Below are 19546 nucleotides of genomic sequence, written 5' to 3' on the forward strand. Positions count from 1 at the left end.
ACTTTCCACTTCCATTGAGGTCAGCGGGAGTCGAGAGCTCTCAGTACCTTGCAGGAATTAGCCCTAAGGTTTGACAATGTCTGTCGGGCAAAATAGCCGAAAGGAAGATGATCCATACGTATCACTACACTGACCGAAGGAAAGGCTGCTGTCTGTGAAACAGGCCAACTCATAAGAAAAATTCCAGCTTGTTTGCCAAGCAGGATTTCCTTAGTTTACCTGTTGTAGTTTTAATAGGAATGATCATACTTTTCTAACCCTGAAAGGCAACTCAGCTCACTACAGAAAGTTACATCTTTATCACAAGCACTTAGCAACTATTATACAAAAATTAAGATTATAAGGTTAAAATTAAGTTTTTGATCAAAGCAAGGTATTTTAGGTGATGGGCAATACATATTTAAAGCAAGTGTGAGAACCAAACCAGAAATAGCATGAATTAAAATACAGGCTACTGAAGACACATAAATGTGGGTTAATGTTCTATGGATAAGTTAATTATTAGGCACAGCACAAGCCAATGATAATTAGCTTTAGACAAAAACAATTACTAAGTGCTCAAAGAGTTGCTTTTTCTTTTGGTCAAAGGGGTAATTTGTTTGTTCATTTATACATCAACCTGCTTTGCAATTAGTGATTAATTTTAAAATGTGAATCTCCTCCATGAATGGATGACAGGCTGACCTGATCATAAAACCAACAGCTTGTATACACATGCTAACACTTTCAGACTTAGACTAGTTTTCTTGTTTAAATGACAATGGCTAAGATTGACAATTTTATGTTTGGTTGTTTGAGCCAAATTTTCCAAAATTTGCCTTGAAACATGCATGCAAAACATGCCTCTTTACAAACATGTAACTGCACATTCAAAATAGGTAACTATGAATGCAAATGGTAAATTACCCACTTTGTACACATAACAGCATATTTTACATGTGCAATTTACCTTTTCTACCCTAGGTATTTGAAGAGCACCAATCAGTGCAGCATCTTTTATATATGCTTATATTTTGTATACGCAACTAAGGGGCTGATTTTTGAAAACAAGGGTTTTCTAGTTCTCTCTTCCATCCTCTTCCCTTCCCTTCCAGAACACAAAAGCGGTGCTGATTTCAATAGGACTTAGAGGTGTAATAGCTACACACTAAAACAGAATGTTTAAAAATGGATTGAAAAGTAACAAAAGGTACTGGGCCAGATCCTCCTGTCCAATGAACCAGTTTTGTGTTGCTCCAGTGTTACAAAACTGTTTTAAAGCTTGCTTAGTAATGATCAAAATGGCAAACTCTCAGCACTTCCTCCTCCCATTAAGGAATTCTGGTGGGGGGTTGTCAAGGTATGAGATTCTCTCATAGCTTCAAACGGAGAACGGTTTCACCACAGTAGGTGTTGGCCATTTTACAACTTGCATTATATTTTAATGAATGTTTTGTAAAACACAGAGATCCTCAGATAAAAGGCACTCTATGAGTGCCAACCATTATTAATGTTGATGATGCTGTCCACTATACCATCTATTCTGTCTCCCCTTTTTCCTCCTGGGTTTCTAGGTGACCCATATTTCTGTATGAATTTTCTGTTGGGTAATGCCATAGAATTCATGGCTGCACAGCATTTAGTTACAAATGGTTGACTGGTTAGATTGTGTGTCTTTTGACAGCTGCTAAGAATCCTAAGCAGACACCAGCAGGCAAGAAAGTCCATAAGCTGCACAGACCTATTTCAGCATTGAAATGAAAGACAACTCACTCTCTCTCTCCCCTCTCCCATTCTTTTGCTGAACTCACAGACAAACTGGAAAGACTGTAGCTGATTCTGTTCTCAATCACATGGCAAGGTTTATTTTTGTATCATTGCATGACAAATGCATTTCCTTACTGAAGCCATGATTAAAAAATAAATAAAATCTTGTGTTAGGATGAACTTTTCTTGGCCAGTAACATTCACTTTCAAAACAGATACAGTATTATCTGATGTTTTATCATTTAGTGTGGGACCTTCTTTGTTCTTGAGAGGTTAATCTTGTTGGGGTGTAACTGACACACCTTAATATGTATGTGTTTTTAATACACTGATACTGATGCTTCATGTGGACCTACCCATTTGACTGGCTTTGCCTTTTTGTGACTTGTGCAAACCAGTGATGGGGAGCAGTCCAGGAAAAGAGAGTTAATGAATGTATCAAAGTCTTCTGTGAATGGAAGGAATAGAGGCTGGTGATAATTTTACCTGCCTACTTCCAAATGGCAGGTAACAGGGGTTCAAGTGCTATGATGCTGCAGTGAAGTAAATTCACATTGAAGAGTATGGAAAGCATATTCTGCATCTTTCCTGCATAAATATACAAAGAGTTTCAGGTGAAACAACCTTACTCTGAATTTGACTTAAACCTGTTACTTCAGTTTTGCAAATTTGACCAAACTACATTCACACTACAAGAAAGAAAGATTAGAGTTTGAAACACTGCTCTTGTGTTCTTAGCAAAGTTTTAAACAGGATAGTCTCCCATCTGAGCCTTGGATTTCTTAGGACCCCACTAAAGCCTCACTGTTTGAGAAACTCTTAGATAATGCAAACAGAGCCAACATTTCTATTCTTGACTATATAAGAAAGAAATGTATTGTCTCTCTCAGCAAGCTACCTTCTTAACTGCTCTACTTCCCTCAAATTACAAACTATTTCTTATGATCTGGTGGTGGGTAAATGATATATCAGCCCCCTTTCAGAAACTAAGCAGAGCTCAACATTATATGAGTTCAGACAGCTCTCTTCCAGATCAAATACCAAATTGGTTGCAGCTGTATTTCACAGTTTCTTCTTTTTTTGGTTGGATTCCCAAGCCAGCTGAGCTGTCTTGAACTACAGCAACATCAGTGAGACGAGACAATTAGGAATGATTGTTGGCTTGATCCCATAACCGCTGTGACTTCATTTGCATCAGGAGTGTTGGCAGAACATAATGCAATATCAAGAGCTAGCTTCATGTGGCCATGCATCTGGAACTTGCTGTACCCTATAAAGGTCAAATCTTGTCAAATCCAGAAGTTTATTGGAAACATCTAAAAATATTTCATACAATAACTACTACTAAGAACAACACTTTGTATATGTCTGAGAAGAGGTGCAGCCACGGCACTTGATCTGACATCTCTGCAGTTGGGCTTGCTGAACAATGCGTGAGCCATAATTCTGCAACTTCCTGAACCCATTCGCCCTCACCTTCCAAAGTGTCTGAAAAAAAGCAATCTCTTCTAAATGGAAAATATAAATTAGCTTATGCAATCTGTCAAACTCTCTTAATTCTGTTGCAATTGTTTGTTTAGACTGAAAATCTTGTTCTGCTCAGGCATTGCTAACCTCAAAACAATGACAACAATTTAAAGACTCTAAACTAGACGATCAAATTTACTGTGTAACTTTGGTTTCTCTTGACCATCTACATAATATTATGGTTTATTTAAAAGGAAGCATTAAGAATGGCATAAAGAAACAGTAAATCAAGCCTTTCTACACTACGTCAGCTATAAGGTACAGATGCTGTACAACATTTTCATGGCAGCACCAGGGAGATGCATTTCTTTGCCCTGTGATTCAGCAGATTTAAGTAACCACTTTCCAAATGATGGCCTGACAATCTTGCGATTTCACAAGTAATGTCTCATCTTTCCATGCACATTTGGAAGCGTAAGAGACACTCATGGTAAAAAAATCCCCACTCCTGAGGTTTTTTTATTAACAAAAAAGTAATAGCAAAATAGAACTACATGAAGCCCTAAACTAAGCCTATGTCTACACTATAGAGTTTTGCCGACAAAAGTTATGCCACTTAAATTAAACCACTGTTGCATGTCTACACTGTGCTCCTTGTGTGGACAGAGCGCATCCACATTAGCAGCTCTTGCATCGACAGAGAGCAGTGCACTGTGGGTAGCTATCCTGCTGTGTAACTGGCCGTAGGGTGCTTTCGGAAGGGTTTGCAATGCCTCATGGGGCAGGTATAGTGTCACATGATGCGGGTTTCTCAATCGCATCGTTCCATGGGCATCCTACTAGATTGCCAGCTGCTGTTCAACTGAAGTGTGGGGTGGAGGAGGGGAGAGTGTGTGTGTGTTGGGGAGAGACAGAAACACTGTGTATGTTGGGGAAGTATGAGAGAGACTGTGTGTGTGGGGTATTGTATATGTCAAAGAGATAGTGTGTGTGTTGGGGGAGAGTGAGTATGTGGGCATGCTGTCTCTTAACTTCGGACAGCAGCTGGAGCAGTCTCTCCACACCCCACACCCCCCAGGAGCAGGCCGCTCTGTCTGTAAACCCAGCGAACATGTCTGGTCATGGTAAGGGAGGTAAGGGTATCAGAAAAGGAGGCGCTAAGCACCAAAGGAAGGTACTGAGGGACAATACCCAGCGTATTATGAAGCCAGCTATTGGCCGTTTGACTTGTTGTGGGGGCGTGAAGTGCATTTCAGATCTCATTTACGAGGAGATTCAGGGAATGCTAAAGGTATTTTTGGAGAATGTGATCCGAGATGCTTTTACTTACATCAAGCATGCAAAGCAGAAGACTGACATCCATGGACGTTGTATATGTGCTGAAGTGCCAGGGTTGTACTCTGTATGGATTTGGAGACTAAACCTGTGTCAGTAATTCTCAGAAAAAAAATCTATAACTAGGGTGACCAGACAGCAAATGTGAAAAATCGGGATGGGGGTGGGGGATAATAGGAGCCTATATAAGAAAAAGACCCCAAAATCGGGACATCTGGTCACCCTATATATAACCCAAAGGGAGAACAACATTCCACATTAATGGTTCCAATTCCCTCTGATTTCTCCCACAGCCTCCGCAGTTACAGGGAACAGCATCCTCAGCAGCTCTGTGAGCTCTCCAGGCTGAAGAATATTAAAGCTTCCCAGAGCTTTGAAAGGGGAGGGGCACATGCCTGCATAGCTAGATACAGGGCAGCTGAGTTCAAAACAATGAGTAGAGTGGTCATGGCAGGCATTGTGGGATACTGGGGGAGGCCAGTTAAGTTGACATAACAAATGGCAGGGTCTACACTGACGCTTTGTCACTTTAACTTTGCCGCAAAAAGCTCTCTATGCCTCTCGTTCAGGTGGTTTGGTTTTGCCACCAAGACTAGTATTGTAGTGTCTACACCTCCACTGTTTTGTCAGCAAAAGGCAGCCTTTGCAGACAAAACTGTGTAATGTAGACAAGGCCTAAGTCTTTTCCCCAGACTTAGGCTACATCTACACTACAGCCAGGATCGACACTCTGAGATCGATCCACCGGCAGTCAATTTAGCGGGTCTAGTGAAGACCAACTAAATCAAGGACAGATCGCGCTCCAGTTGACCTCTGTACTCTACCCCTGATGAGAAGAGTAAGGTAGAGTTGACGGGAGCGACCCCCCCATAGTGTAGACCCCAAGGTAACTCGACCTAAGGTACATCGACTCCAGCTACGTTATTCACGTAGCTGGAGTTGCGTAGCGTAGGTCAACTTACCGCGGTAGTGCAGACATTGCCTTAGTTGCTCCTAGGACCTTTCTCTTAGAATCTCTTTGTCCCAACCCACACCAACGTCCCTTATATTCAGGTTGGAGTCTACACCTGTCCCAATGAAGCCAGCAGTAATTAACCGACATTTCTGCAGGGTTCCAACACCTGCTAACATAGTGGGGCAAGAGCAGAAGCCTGACATGTTGTTACAGGAAAGTATGGAAATGACAGGAGAGAAGAATTAATTTTCTTTCTTTCCACTGTGTTTAGAAGCTGAACGGAAGCTCTCTAAGCTCACCTTGTTCAGTTTTTTTTTTTTTTTTTTTTTTTTAAATGTATTGGTCTGTGAGAAAAAACTAGCTACAATGACCATTAAAGGAAAGCAAAATAAGAATTAATTATTCACTTACAAATATTTATTATTATATTACAGCAGAATGAACTCAAATATAAGTGGACAGAAGTGTTGTCTAGGGATCTGAGCACAAAGTACTCTAATGTGGAATGCCAAAGCTGTCGTGGGTGGGGAGAGGTTGTGCCTAGGTGCTCTATCACAGTAGCAGAACTGTGCATGCCCCTGAAGGCCAAAATGCCTTCGGGGCATGCACACCCTAGCATCTTTACCTACAGCAGAACTTGCACTATTTACCTATTCATATAATATTAATGCAATGCAATTATAATTATATGCTCTAATTACAATATATGGATATCATTATCTTCTGTAATTTAAGATACACGAGTTTACTCTTTCACACACAAATATTTTCCTGGGCATATACTTCAAACAAAAGAGCTCCTGGCTTGATGGCCATATAGACTTTAGTGAGATGAAAAAACGAAACAGCCATTACTGAAAAACAGGCAGGAAAATAAGCCAGAAAACCCCACAGTGCTACATGGGAAGAATTTTAAGTAAGTATAACCTATAGCAGGGGTCGGCAACCTTTCAGAAGTGGTGTGCCGAGTCTTCATCTATTCACTCTAATTTAAGGTTTCGCGTGCCAGTAATACATTTTAACGTTTTTAGAAGGTCTCTTTCTATAAGTCTATAATATATAACTAAACTATTGTTGTATGTAAAGTAAATAAGGTTTTTAAAATGTTTAAGAAGCTTCATTTAAAATTAAATTAAAATCCAGAGCCCCCGGACCGGTGGCCAGGACCCGGGCAGTGTGAATGCCACTGAAAATCAGCTCGCATGCCGTCTTTGGCACGCGTGCCATAGGTTGCCTACCCCTGACCTATAGAGATGTAAACTCTTTACTTTCAAAGTTGGTGTTTTGGTTTAAAATCCCTAACTGGCCAAGGATTGAGGAGTTCATGTCCCAATAAGCTTGAGAGCTGAAAAGTATTGTGAGGTCCCAGCAAACTCCTTCACGAAGTAACGGCAAAAGGCCTTTGCCTCGCAGTAAGCTAAGAACAGCTGATATGGACAGATGAATAAAAGAATGTTCCTCTTTGGTGAAATCTAGAACTTACAAGAAGAAATAGTTGGAACTTATTGAGTAATGTCTTAAAAGAGGAGTGTCCAAATTTTTACATTCAGTGAGTATGCAACACTAGTTCGATTTGCACCAATTTTGTATTTTATGGGAATTGCTGGAGAAAGCAAGCGCAACTCTTGAAGCAAATTTCAGTTGCACCTGTATAATGGGTTTAATTTAGTCTTGGTTGTGTTGTGGATAGCATAGGAGAAAGATAAAAATGGGAATGGGGAGTGGATTACTTTGCCTTACACCCTCCTATAAGTTGCTTTTCCTGCTACAGCTGCCCAGTTTCCAATCCCCTAGTATGCATGTTACACTAATTTTGCACACTCACTGAACCTCAATCATAGCAAGTCTAGCCACACCACTTTTATGATTAACTCACACCCAATGTATATTGTACACCACCGTGTATACCGCTTCTGAATTTTGCCCAGACTTCCATAGGAGTTGCAATACCTTATTGTTGTTCCTTGTAGTCGGTCAATCTTCTTATTTAATTCAGCGATAATGCTGTGAAGCTCTGTGATTCGTTCCTCATAGCGTAGTGTTGTTCGCTCCTGTACGTCTTCATGCTCTCTCATTAGATGAGACTGTTCACACTAAAGCAGAAAAACCAAAGTACAAAGGAAGGGGATGGGTTTTAAAATTAACCATACTGAGATTAGATGTAAGGCAAAGTTTTATGTGCATTAATGGCTCCTCTACCCACCAGTCTTGACACCAGTTTTCAATAAGGAGAGGAAAATAGTCTTTAGAGTGGCCTTCTAGCTTGGTACAACCCAGGGCTTTACAGGCAACGTGCCAAAAGCCCAAGGATTTCATCTAAATTCAATAAAATAAACCTTATTGCAGCTGCCCCATCTTGAATATAGTGTCACCCACTGCTCAGATCAGCCTGGAATATCACAAGCTGGGATCTATAGTCTTTGTGAAGATGGTCACCCAGGCAGGATTGTCTGGGCTTTTCTCAGGGTTATCATGCCTTCCCATATCCCAGAAGAAGATATTATGTTGGGGGCCTGCAAAGTCATCACACCATGATGTTGTGTTGTAGCACTGGATTTTATGATATAATGCAATAACCGTATGCCAAAAAAAAAAAAAAAAAAAATCCCCCCCAAAACCTAAACCACAAGACATTCTGTGGTGACGTGCTAGATATCATGCCATGAAGTTGTGACCGTCAAATCTGTTCCATCAGACAGAGCTACAAGAGGTGCCAATTCCAGACACAAGCAGTGTATTGTAACACTCAGACATACATCTTAGGCCTCCCAAACATTTCAGGTGCATCCAAGGGTTTCATGATAGATCAAGGAGAGACTTTGGCATAAGATAACAGAAATGTGGCTCCCACTTTTCCTCCACCATTCTGGTTCAAAGAATGTAGTGGGGTAAACATGTTTAAAATAGACAAAGCCTAGAAAATCTGTTAGTAAGACTTTTTCCTTCCCATTAGGATTTTCTTTTCTCTTTTTTTGGTCTAAGAAGGTACTTTGCACAATTTACTCATTTATAACACAATAAAAAGCTTGTCACTTGAATGATGAAACAACAGACCTATTGCTTGTATTACTGTATGCTCCACACAACCCTGACTAACTTTCCCTCCAACAGAGTTTCAATTCAGCCTCGTCATGGTTCCAGATGCCAGAAGCCACATGCATCGCAATTACAGCACTAGCCATGGTATACGTTAATTAGGCTTGGTAGAAGACTGGAAAGGGCAAGACTTCTAACCTGCTTCTGACCCCATGTAGAAATCAGGCAGTCCCCTGCCTCTCCTGCAGTCACACAATGGAGACTGCGCCTATTAAACGAAATCTCAAACGTACAGTGATCTAAGCATTGGTACATCAACTGAACATATTCATTGCCTTTTTAATAAAACCTATTCTAAATGCTAAATCAGAAGTAACTACTGCATGAATCCTCCTGCATTTTTATTTTACTAAAAGTGACTTGCCCTGAATATCACTCTATATGGAATTAAAATACAGTAAAGTAACGCAATACACAACACATACAAAATTCTTATCTACAGTTAAGGGTCTGAAAATATTTTCGTAATATCCCCCTATTTTCTTAGGTTCATAACTTATGACTTGGGATCATCACTTATATGAAAATAAACTTCCTCCAACTTGAAACATGATGCTAAGCTTGACAGAAATTTTATTATTCACATTTTTTTAAAGAAATCCATTTCAATATTTTTTAATTCCAGGAGTACACACACAGTGCAGAGTAGTTGTGTTGTTTTTCATTCTAAGTGCTGTGAAATATGCAATGACTTTCACACTATATCTACCTTCTAACAAGATAATCTATGTTAGAATTTAATTGACAGGCCATAGTGATAATCTGTATTACGGATACATTATGTTTTTATGTATTATTTTTGGAAAGGAAGGGGAAGAACAAAGTTATATATACATATAATAAGGGCCGAGTATATAATAATTATTTTAAAATGTAAATATAAATTTATTATCACAGAATAATAGAAATTATGGTTGTAAAATAGGTGAAGCCATCTAGTCCACACCCTGTTCAGGACTGTTCTCTACAGTGTTCTTTGTCCAAAAGAAGACTGCACTAGCTTCTTGCCAGATGTATGATGACCACATATAATTTGCACAAAATGGAGCTGCCTTCATCTTTAATGTAGAGGTACAGGATGCTGACAATACAAGTCCCATTATGCCGTGAGATTCATCTTGTTCTTAGATCTAAGGCTCCAACTTTCGCAGAGTGGAATTCCTCTTGGATGAAGAGTGGGTCCCTGTGGATGCATCTCCATAGTAAAGATGACGGCAGCTGAGGGCCACATTCTTGAACTCCAATGAGCCACATTCAGCCTTAAGGCCACACACTGGCTACCTGACATAGTTATTACATGCAGACATCACTGTATCTTCTTACATGCTATCACGAAAGGCTTTATTTCTCTGTTCCCTCGCCTCCCCTACTCCGTGATACTTGATCAAATAACTACTCCTTCCTTCAGAGTATAAAAATACAGGTGGAGGAAGTATCAGATAAAAATGTTAAACAGTAGTTTAACAAAAATGCTAGTCACAGATTAAGTGCAGAGAAAATGAAAGAAAAAGCAGCTTACTGCACCTTTCTAAACCAAATTTCCTGACACATACTTTGATACTCACAAACACTGTCTCAGTATTCTCCAGCCCAGTGAGTTATCTGTTCAAGGTGGTTTTTTTAAAACTGAAAGGATATTTCAGATGGAGTGTGTAACAATTATTTTCAGACAATAAATAAAAAGCCTACCACACCAGATTTCATCTCTCTAAGCCGGGCACAGAAAAGCTGAATGTTATTTATCTTGGCTGAAGATATACTGACTCTCGCTAATGGACTTCAGCTACCACACCAGGCTTGCTTTCTCTCCCTCACTCTCTCAAGTCATTGCACAGCCACCATTTTTCACAATAATCTTTACTTGGTGACAGACATATGGTGAGTAACAAAGAGGAAACAATGTGAAACAGGGAAAGTGTATGCACCTGAAGCAGCTTTATGTTTTTGTTTAAAAGGGTCTTTGGCTTCCCTGGGGCAACAGAAAACGTGAAAAAGGAAGGGCAGAAGGTGGGGACCCACCATGCTTTGCTTTGGGAGACACTATGAGCTGGTTTCAGCGCGAATGATCTGAAGGAAACCTTGTACAACCTGGAGGATGATGTGGTGTTCCTGCTGGTGAGCCCTGTCAGGCAATAGTGATTCCCATCTGAGAAGGGTAAAAGTATGCGAAAGGAGACAATACAACCTATTATGCAACGTAGACTTCAGAGATAGAAAGAACCATCTAGACCATCTGTCAACACAGGACTGTACCTCTATTAGCCAATTTTTGTCCCTAGGTTTAAATGTGCCACTAGTACTTTTTGATACATTTTCCCCCAATATTCAACCTAAAATTTCTCTTCATTAATTTCACCACATTATTATTTATACCCCATTTCATTATGTTAAATTCCTCTCTCCTTGTTTTTCATATTCCTCAAATATCAGATTTCTCACATGCACCCCATAGTTGTTTCTTATCCAAGATGTACATATTTAGTCCTTTTAATCTATTCTCACATCATTTACTTCCAGTTATGAGATAAATGCCTCAGACCCTCTCTCTTTCTCCTCAGCCTTGTTTTGGTCTCATATCTAAGTTTCTCACTGCAATGATTAAAGGTACCACTCAGCAGAGAAGAAAGACACAAGAACAAGCCATGGATTCCTGGAGGGGTGTGCACATCAAGAGCAGTTGCCAGGAAGAAAAAAAGGGTTTCCAGTAAAGTTTTTAGCCTAAGTGACCCAGGGTTTCTGGGACAGGCTGCAGAGGTTACTTCATTACAGAACCAAGTTACCATACTTGGGAACACCTTTGGCACTTTAAAGTCAGATCTTCTGGATGAAAGGGAGGTGCTGGGAAAAATCATCATACCAATAAAAACTGTGAAGTGAGAAAGAAGATAAGAGAAAATACTTCAACCGCAAGATGTTGGCACAACTAGGTGTAACTGCCTATAATGTGTAGCAACCTGCAGTACAAGAAACACTAACAGTATCATCATTTGCATTATACTTATTGTACTCAGCTAGAGGATAATACCAAATCCTAATCTCAGTGCTAAAGTAACAAAAACCCCAGAGCCTCAGGCACCTGCCTGAGGTGGAAGTAATCCCAGTAACACAATATTTCAGGAAGAGTACAAGTCATCACCTGAATCAGCTACAACAATAAACTTGTCTAACAAGTTCTGAGGAGACAAAACCTTTGCTTAAACAATATTGTATTTTAATTTATGATAAGTGGAAGCTTTTGGGATGCCATCAGTTAATTCTTGTCTCTTTTATATATAAGCAACTTTCTGGTGGCCTGAGCCCCTTCCTAACAACCCACATGGATAAGAATTCATTGTTTTGGGGTTTAGTCTGTGTAATGCTTGAGGCTGAATGAGAGTATAGGTAAACCACATCTACTTGCTATCCATTTAAGTACTATTTCTAATTATTTGTTTATCTCAACTATTGATCTTGATTTCATGTCATCCAGCAAACCAGAAGAGCGCAAAAGGAATGGCAAAGTTGAATCTTCTAATCAGAACATAGAGTATGGCTTTTGGAATTGCCTCATGTCTAGGAGTTCAGTCCTTTAGTCTTCCACTCTGCATCACTGCAGATCAGAGAAATGAATACTGTAGTCCTGATGGAAAGGTGTAATTTTTGTATGTAGAACAGATACCCTGCTGTAGTATTCCAAAAGGAATGGGAAAGGAAGCAGCAGTAACTAATTTAGGATAAAATCTTGGGAATGTAGTCCTTTAGGAATGTATTCCCTGAATAGTTCTACTCAGGAGGAGGACCACCTTGAACCAACTTTGGAAAAAGAAACATTTATACAAAAACCAACTGTACATGGTCTGTATTTTTCTGTGTTCCCTCACCTTCAGTTTTTGCCTGATCCAGCAGTTAAAACGAAATTAGAGCTTCATGAACATTGGCTGTTTCTGTTTGCACTGGTCCCAACAAACTTTTTCTTCAGTTCTGACCTGTGTGGCTTTTTATACCCTTTTACCTTTGCTTAAAGCTTCAAATTAATTTGAATCCAAATGAGACAACTATCTTCTCACACCGTGTTTTACTTAAGCTCCATACACTGCCTATGGATTATAGTTTGGTTTATATCAAAACCAGAAGTGGACCTCTATACATCTTTGAATGACACATAGTGGGTTGCGCTTGAGGGAGACAGGAAGTCATTTTATAGATATGGGAGGAGAGTGGTTTTAATTTTAGTTTGTTCTTGCAGCAGTTTGCAGATTTGCAGGAAGTTATTCAGAGTGATATGTCAGAGGAGATGCCAACAGGAGCATATAGTGGGTGAAAGGCCTGATCCTGTCGTCTCTCCTGAAACCCAAAGCATAAAAATATGTCTGACACTAGTTGCGGCTGCTTCCACTACGGCACAAAGGTGAGCTGGTTTTTAGTGTGGGAGGACTTGAGGAAGAACTATACACTGTACACCGACCAAAGGACTTTTGCTAACCCCAGAGTGGTGAGAAAGTGTAGGTTAATCCCAACAGGATCCATAGATTGAAGACATAGGGAGGTACAGTTTAGGCAACTGGCTCTAACCAGTGTGCAACCACCAGAACTCCAGAGTCCCCTACAAGTGTGTGCTGATTTCAGTGGGCATGCCCAGCACTGGTGCCCCAATTTCCTACAGTTATATACACAGCAATAATATACACAAGAAATCAAATCACTGATGGTGAAAAAGGAATATGCAGCAGCTGCTAGCAAGTGTATCCTCTAGTCTCTCTGTGGATCACCACTTGCTTATGTAAATAATACTTTTTTAAAAACTACAGGAGATGAGAATTTATGTATGCCTCCATTTAAGGATCTACTGTACATAGTCAGTCAGATCAAATGGTAATGAGAAAGTAATTCAAACTAGTATTGGTGGAAGCAGCAGCAGCGCGCAGCTAGAGAGAATATAGCCAGATAGAAAGAATCCAGCCAGGTCCCAAACTCTCAGGTATTTTAGAGTATAATGACTTACAGTGCCAGAGCAAAAAAACAAAATAAGTAACTACAAGTAGAGGAAAAACTGGAGAGAGAAAGAGCAAAAAAACATTAGTGGCATTATAGCCACTAATATAGCTGACAAATATGCCAGGGAGCTGAGCTCTCTGTCTTTCCAGTCTGTTTCTGATGGCCACCCCTCCCCAGCATTGCATAATTGAAGTAAAGTCACAATATAAGTAAACAGATATGTTCTGTGTCAAGACAACTCTGTATAATGTAGAACACTCTGGACAAGAAGAATTCTGCACATGCAGTGTTTTCCAAAGATGATGTGCATGTACATGCTGATGTGGCCACAAATTTCATACACCACTATCATCATCCTGTCTGTGTTCTCGATACTTTTCAAGAACTGAGGCAAATTTGTTCAGAGGGGAAAACGGGACTGGAACAAAACTGCCAACATACACAATGTGTACCGTACCACACTGGCCCCAATGTCTGACAGTATGAACCAAGGTAAGGAGATGAGCTGTGAAGCCACTCAGCTATCACCTTCTTCAGCTTGTGCAACCATGCAGATTCAATGTGATTTCTTGAAGACTACAGGAGGGTATAGTTGCCACATTCTACTGCTGACCCATTCAAAGTTTGCTTTCCTAAAGCAGATCTATGGAGTGCTCTTGACACGTGTAAGTCAGTGTCAGACCTCTGATTAACATACGTGTTGTGAGAAACTGTCCTGCTACCAGAGCTACTCCCAGAGCACATTTGCTGGAATAGTTCTGGGACAGCTTTTGTGGAGAAAAGCACGTGACTTAGTACTATCTGTCAGCAGCATCTCATCCTGGAGCTTCTCATCATCTGAGCGAGAAGGGCAATAAATTGCCTGCCAGTGTTTTACTGAGTAAAAGGGCCATGGAAGTTAGTCTCACCCAGAATTGTCTGAGGTTGTGCAGTTAATTCCTGACCTCAATCTTACTTTTTCTAGGAGCAATGGAGATTTGGAAACACAAAACACACAATTAGCTTGCAGAACTCATAACCACAAAATACCATTGAGTCCAAGAGCTTAGCAGGATTAAAAAAAAAGATGTAAACATTTATCTGGATAACAAGAATGTCCAGAGTTGTCATCGTAAACATTTAAAAAAAATAAGCAAATGTTTTTGAAGGATTAGTGGATGACCCAAAGACTGGCAGACTGATAAACAATGAGGACAACAGGCAGTCATACAGAACAATCTGGATCATTTGGTAAGCGGGGCCCATTCAAACAAAATGTATTTAATACAGCCACATGTAAAGTTACATACCTATGAACAAGGAATGTATGCCATATCTACAGAATAGGTGACTGCACCTTGAAAAGCAATGACTCTGAAATGGATTTAGGGGTATAGTAGACAAACAACTCAATTTGAACTCCCAATGCGATGCTGTGGCAAAAAAAGGCTAATGCAATCTTGGGAAATATAAACAGGGGAGTAGGCAGGTGATTTTACCTCGGTCTGTGACATGGGTGAGACAGATACTGGAATACTGTGTGCAGTTCTGGTGTCCATATTTTAAAAAGGGTGTTGGAAAACTGGAGAAGGTACAGAAAAGAGCCACACAAGTGATTTGAGGGCTGGAGAAAATGCTTTACAGTGAGAGACATAAGAGCTCAACCAATTTAGTTTTTCAAAAAGAAGATAGAGAAGTGACTTGATTGCAGTGTTTAGTACCTTCACAGGGAGAAAATACTGTGTAATTCTAGAAGAGGAAGGCATAACAAGTATCAATGCCTTTGAGCTGAAGTCAGACAAATTTAAGTTAGAAATTGGCACACATTTTTAATAGTAGGGTCACTGACCATTGCAACAAATTACTAAGGAAAGTGGTGCATTCTCATTCTCTTGATGTCTTTGGATCAAGACTGGATGCCTTTCTGGAAGATATGGTTTAGCCAAACAGACTCAGTATAGGAGTAAGTGGCTGAAACTTAATGACTTGTGATATATCAATCAGATTAGATGATCTAATGGTCCCTTCTGGCCTTAAACTCTATGAATACATGACCATATTTTTATATTTTGAGTCAGTTTAGAAATGTAAGGCATGTGAAAGGTGCCAGAGTGACTGCGTTGAAAAGAAAGGTTCTGTGTCTAAAGAAGATTACAATATAGAAAACAGTACAAGTTTTCCACATCTGCCTTCCTACCTGTTTTATTCTGACATGAAAGGACCATTTCTAAGGGTCAGAGGGCACCCTGATTTAGTCCTTAGCTTCTCTACTGAACATCAGTTGTGACGTTGATTGTAGTTATATGGACACCTGCCCACTAGAAACTGGACTGAGACCACCATATAATTTCTCACAGACCCCTGAGTAGCTATTGAGTAGCAATGACTTCTGAGCACTACTAATCTGAACTGGATTTGAACCTGACCTAGAAGTTAAAGACTTTATACTCAATCATCTAAGCCAACTTGGCCTTTCAGTAACTTATATTTCCTGAAACAATATAGTTTAAAATGTTCCCTATTACAACTGGTTATTTATTCTGGCTTCAAACTAAACCAATTTAATGAAATTATTTCTTGACTTTTTTTAAACACTTACCATCAAAACATAAAAATTTAACATCTTTGGCAAAAATATTTGTTATGCTTTCTTAAAATTTTTCCCCACTGATATCAGTGTATGTTATCTTTAATCTCTCTTCCTCTGTTTGAAGAAAACAACCCAGACCATTTCCAGGATCTTGAACCATCACTCACCTGAGCCTTTGCCAATTTTTTTTCCAGCAGGTCCCGCTCCCTTTCTGTTTGCTGCAGACGTTTATTAAGCTCCACTATATCTCCCTTTAGTGATGCCAGGGCTGCTAAATGGAGCTGTAAGACAATCAAAATGTATCCAGGTTAAACTTGTCTACCAAATGTACCACTCTTTTAATGTACCACTACTGTAAACTACTAGGAGGCATCAGTGTTCACAACAAGTGTGAATTTCACACTTGAGAACTTTTAAATCACAAAATGGGATAAAATAATCCACATGCAGCTGAATGCTTTTCCTGGAACACTCCTGAGGAGGAGCATATACTGTATTAAGAGAGAGAACACACATAACAAGGGTAAAAATAATGCAGTGTAATTTAATGGAAGCCTGCGTCCATTAGCTTTTTTACACTATCCCAGTGGATACTAGCTCAGAGACTTGTGCTATAAAAGAAGGTGCAATGTCCTTTAACCATCTGAATGCTTTCAGACATAAAAGTCTGTGTAACCTTCCTACAGAGAACAATGGGAATATGGCATGCAAGGATTCAAAATGTTACTTTGAGACTAATACAAATTCCACTTACAGAGCTACCATTTTGCAGTTGTTTGAGATAATTTTTTCCCGGGTCTCATGCTAGTGAGTTTAAACAACAAAGATTTACTGAAGTTGTAATGGAAGGACCAGACCTGCATTTCTTTCCTAGATAATTTATCTGGGTTAAGCAATCATACTAAAGGCAAAATCCTGTCCTTACAGTTCGTACAGTCTGGTAGGTCCCAGAGATAGTTTACAATTTCAAAATGTGAATTCCAATACTCTTTAGATGCTTTTCAATCTTCACTGTATGTCTGCTGTATATTAGTGTTAAGGGATCTTTGTATTTTCCCCCCTTTGTGTAAATATGTAATTCCTCAATTAAAAATATTGGAAATTAAAATGCAGTACACCCAGATAACAGAGAACATGCTACTAACAACTAAACCGAAGAATGGAGAAAGCCATCCAGAATGAGAAAGAACAATAGAAACGGAACCAAAAACTAGATGAGAGATGGAACACAAGGCATATCCCATACTTACCTGATGGCATATGCAAATTTATGATCAGCCAGGAAAATTGTGATAAAATGGGCAATCTAAGAGGAATGAACATCAATTTTTACTTTAAAAAATAAAATTGAAAATATACCTTTTCCCATATACACCTCTACCCCGATATAATGCGACCTGATATAACACGAATTCGAATATAACACGGTAAAGCAGCGCTCCCGGGGGGGACGGGACTGCGTGCTCCGGCGGATCAAAGCAAATTCAATATAACGCGGTTTCACCTATAACGCGGTAAGATTTTTTGGCTGCCAAGGACAGCATTATATCGGGGTAGAGGTGTATTTATGCCAGTGAGACAGATCTGTGGAGGAGCTGCAGGGGTGTGTGTGGGGGGGTAGGGGGAGAGACAGAATGGGAATGGCTGGGCAATGACACTGGCGGCAAGTAGCTGGGGTGGGACTCGAAGTCTGGAGAAGTGAGACAAGGAATTGATGGACAAAGAGATTAGAACTGGGATCAGAAGCCTGAGGAGTAGACACTGAGCCTATTTAGGTGAGGAGAATGGGACTGGGACAAGGAACCAGTGGTGGGGAAGAGACAAGACTTGGACAAGTGAAAGGGGGTGGGGCAGAAAGGAGTCATGCTTGTGGGGAATGGGAAGAAGAGTCTGTGTCAAGTAGAGTACATTCTGTTCCAGAGCCTAGAACAGAATCTAAGATTCCTTAGTCTTTCCATTCCTCTGCTGTCAGAAAATATCTGTGGTATCCACTGGCAGAGTATCCCATCCCCCTCTAGTGCTGGTCCCCATAGAGGATGACAACCTACTATTGCTATCAGTTACTCTGCTAGCTCAAGTGGCAGAGGTCTGTGTGGTAGATCTAAAGGTCCTATGGAAAAACAGTATTTGATCATGTAATTAAACACTGTGCATAATGCATATGCACTGGGGGTTAAAATAAGGTTGCACAGACAACCTAAATTCTGCCATTTCCTAACTTTGAATGTTTGACTTTGTGTAGGCCTTGCATGAACAATGAAAGAAAACAGTAGTGAGGAAACAGAGGTTAACAATGGACAAGGCATAAATTCACAAGTGGCCTTGTAAATAAGATGTCATTAGTAGATAAAGAAATAGTAAGAATAATGTGTGATAAGCTTGCAACTGCAGTTTTGCTTACTAGGACACTTTGCAGCTCATGGACAGTTCATGATTTGTACAGGGATTGGTTAAAAAAATTAGTAGACCAACCATAAAAGTCGTTAACCAATAGTATTAAGTATAAGTGTGTAGATAAACTGACTCACGATTACGTACATTGGATGTGTACTCTGAACCCAACCCCTACACTTGAGCCTGATCAACTCAAGTGTAGTTTGATTGTATGCCAATAAAGAAACCTCAGTAAAGAGTCCTGAGTTGAACGGATTTCTTGGATTCCAGAGAACTGGATAAAGTATTCTCCCAGAACTAGGCAAGATGTTCTGGATAAGACAAGTGGAAAAAGTCTCAGAGGGAATCCCAATACTTTGCAACCTTAATAATGTGTGTGTGTATATATATATTACACACACACACACACACACACACAAATGAAAGCCTAATTATGCTGTAGAAATTGTGCCCCTTCATGCACCATGGAAAGCTTCTTACTTCCCAGTGGGACAAAGGAAAGTTGATTTTTCAAGCATTAGGTTATATTTTCTACACTATGCACTCTAGACACTCTTGCTCTTAGCAATGGTCATACATTTCTTATCTATGAACTTTTTTCTCCTTAATATTATGTTACGGGCTTGTATAATTAGCTCTCAAGTAATACACAAATTAACACCACACATACTTCACACAAAAAATGGTGTTTTTTGTTTTTTTGAAAAAAAGTCTTTTCAGGTTTTTGACCAGCTCTACTATAGAGTACAATAAAGTGCATCTGTTTCACAGAACTATTTAACACACACTCTCCTCCAAAGCACTGCCTTCTCTCCACAGGTCAATAATAGCTACAATTCTCTAAGTTGTATAAAACCAGTATCACACAGTCAAGTAAACACCTCTCCCCTTTGTACATTTTTCTTCAATGACTACCAGCTGTGGTCCTAATTAAATAACAGGCCAACAATGCTCACACGCTGAGCGGCAGCATAAAAGGACAATGTTCATTTAAAAATCACATTTAAACT

General features: G+C 39.8%; 1 protein-coding gene and 1 pseudogene across 1 annotated transcript in view; one reads left to right on the top strand and one right to left on the bottom strand.

Annotated features, from left to right (window-relative positions):
• MCC (MCC regulator of WNT signaling pathway) overlaps positions 1-19546 on the bottom strand; it is a 229200-nt gene that overhangs the window by 88014 nt on the left and 121640 nt on the right. The window contains exons 2-3 of the mRNA XM_065405951.1: positions 16310-16423; positions 7454-7596 (exon numbers count right to left, since the gene is read on the bottom strand). Coding sequence (XP_065262023.1) covers positions 7454-7596; positions 16310-16423 — 257 coding nt within the window. The remainder of the gene's footprint in view (positions 1-7453; positions 7597-16309; positions 16424-19546) is intronic.
• On the top strand, positions 4325-4634 carry LOC135879930 (histone H4-like; annotated as a pseudogene).

This window comes from Emys orbicularis, chromosome 6, assembly GCF_028017835.1.
Source record: "Emys orbicularis isolate rEmyOrb1 chromosome 6, rEmyOrb1.hap1, whole genome shotgun sequence".
NCBI lineage: Eukaryota > Metazoa > Chordata > Testudines > Emydidae > Emys > Emys orbicularis.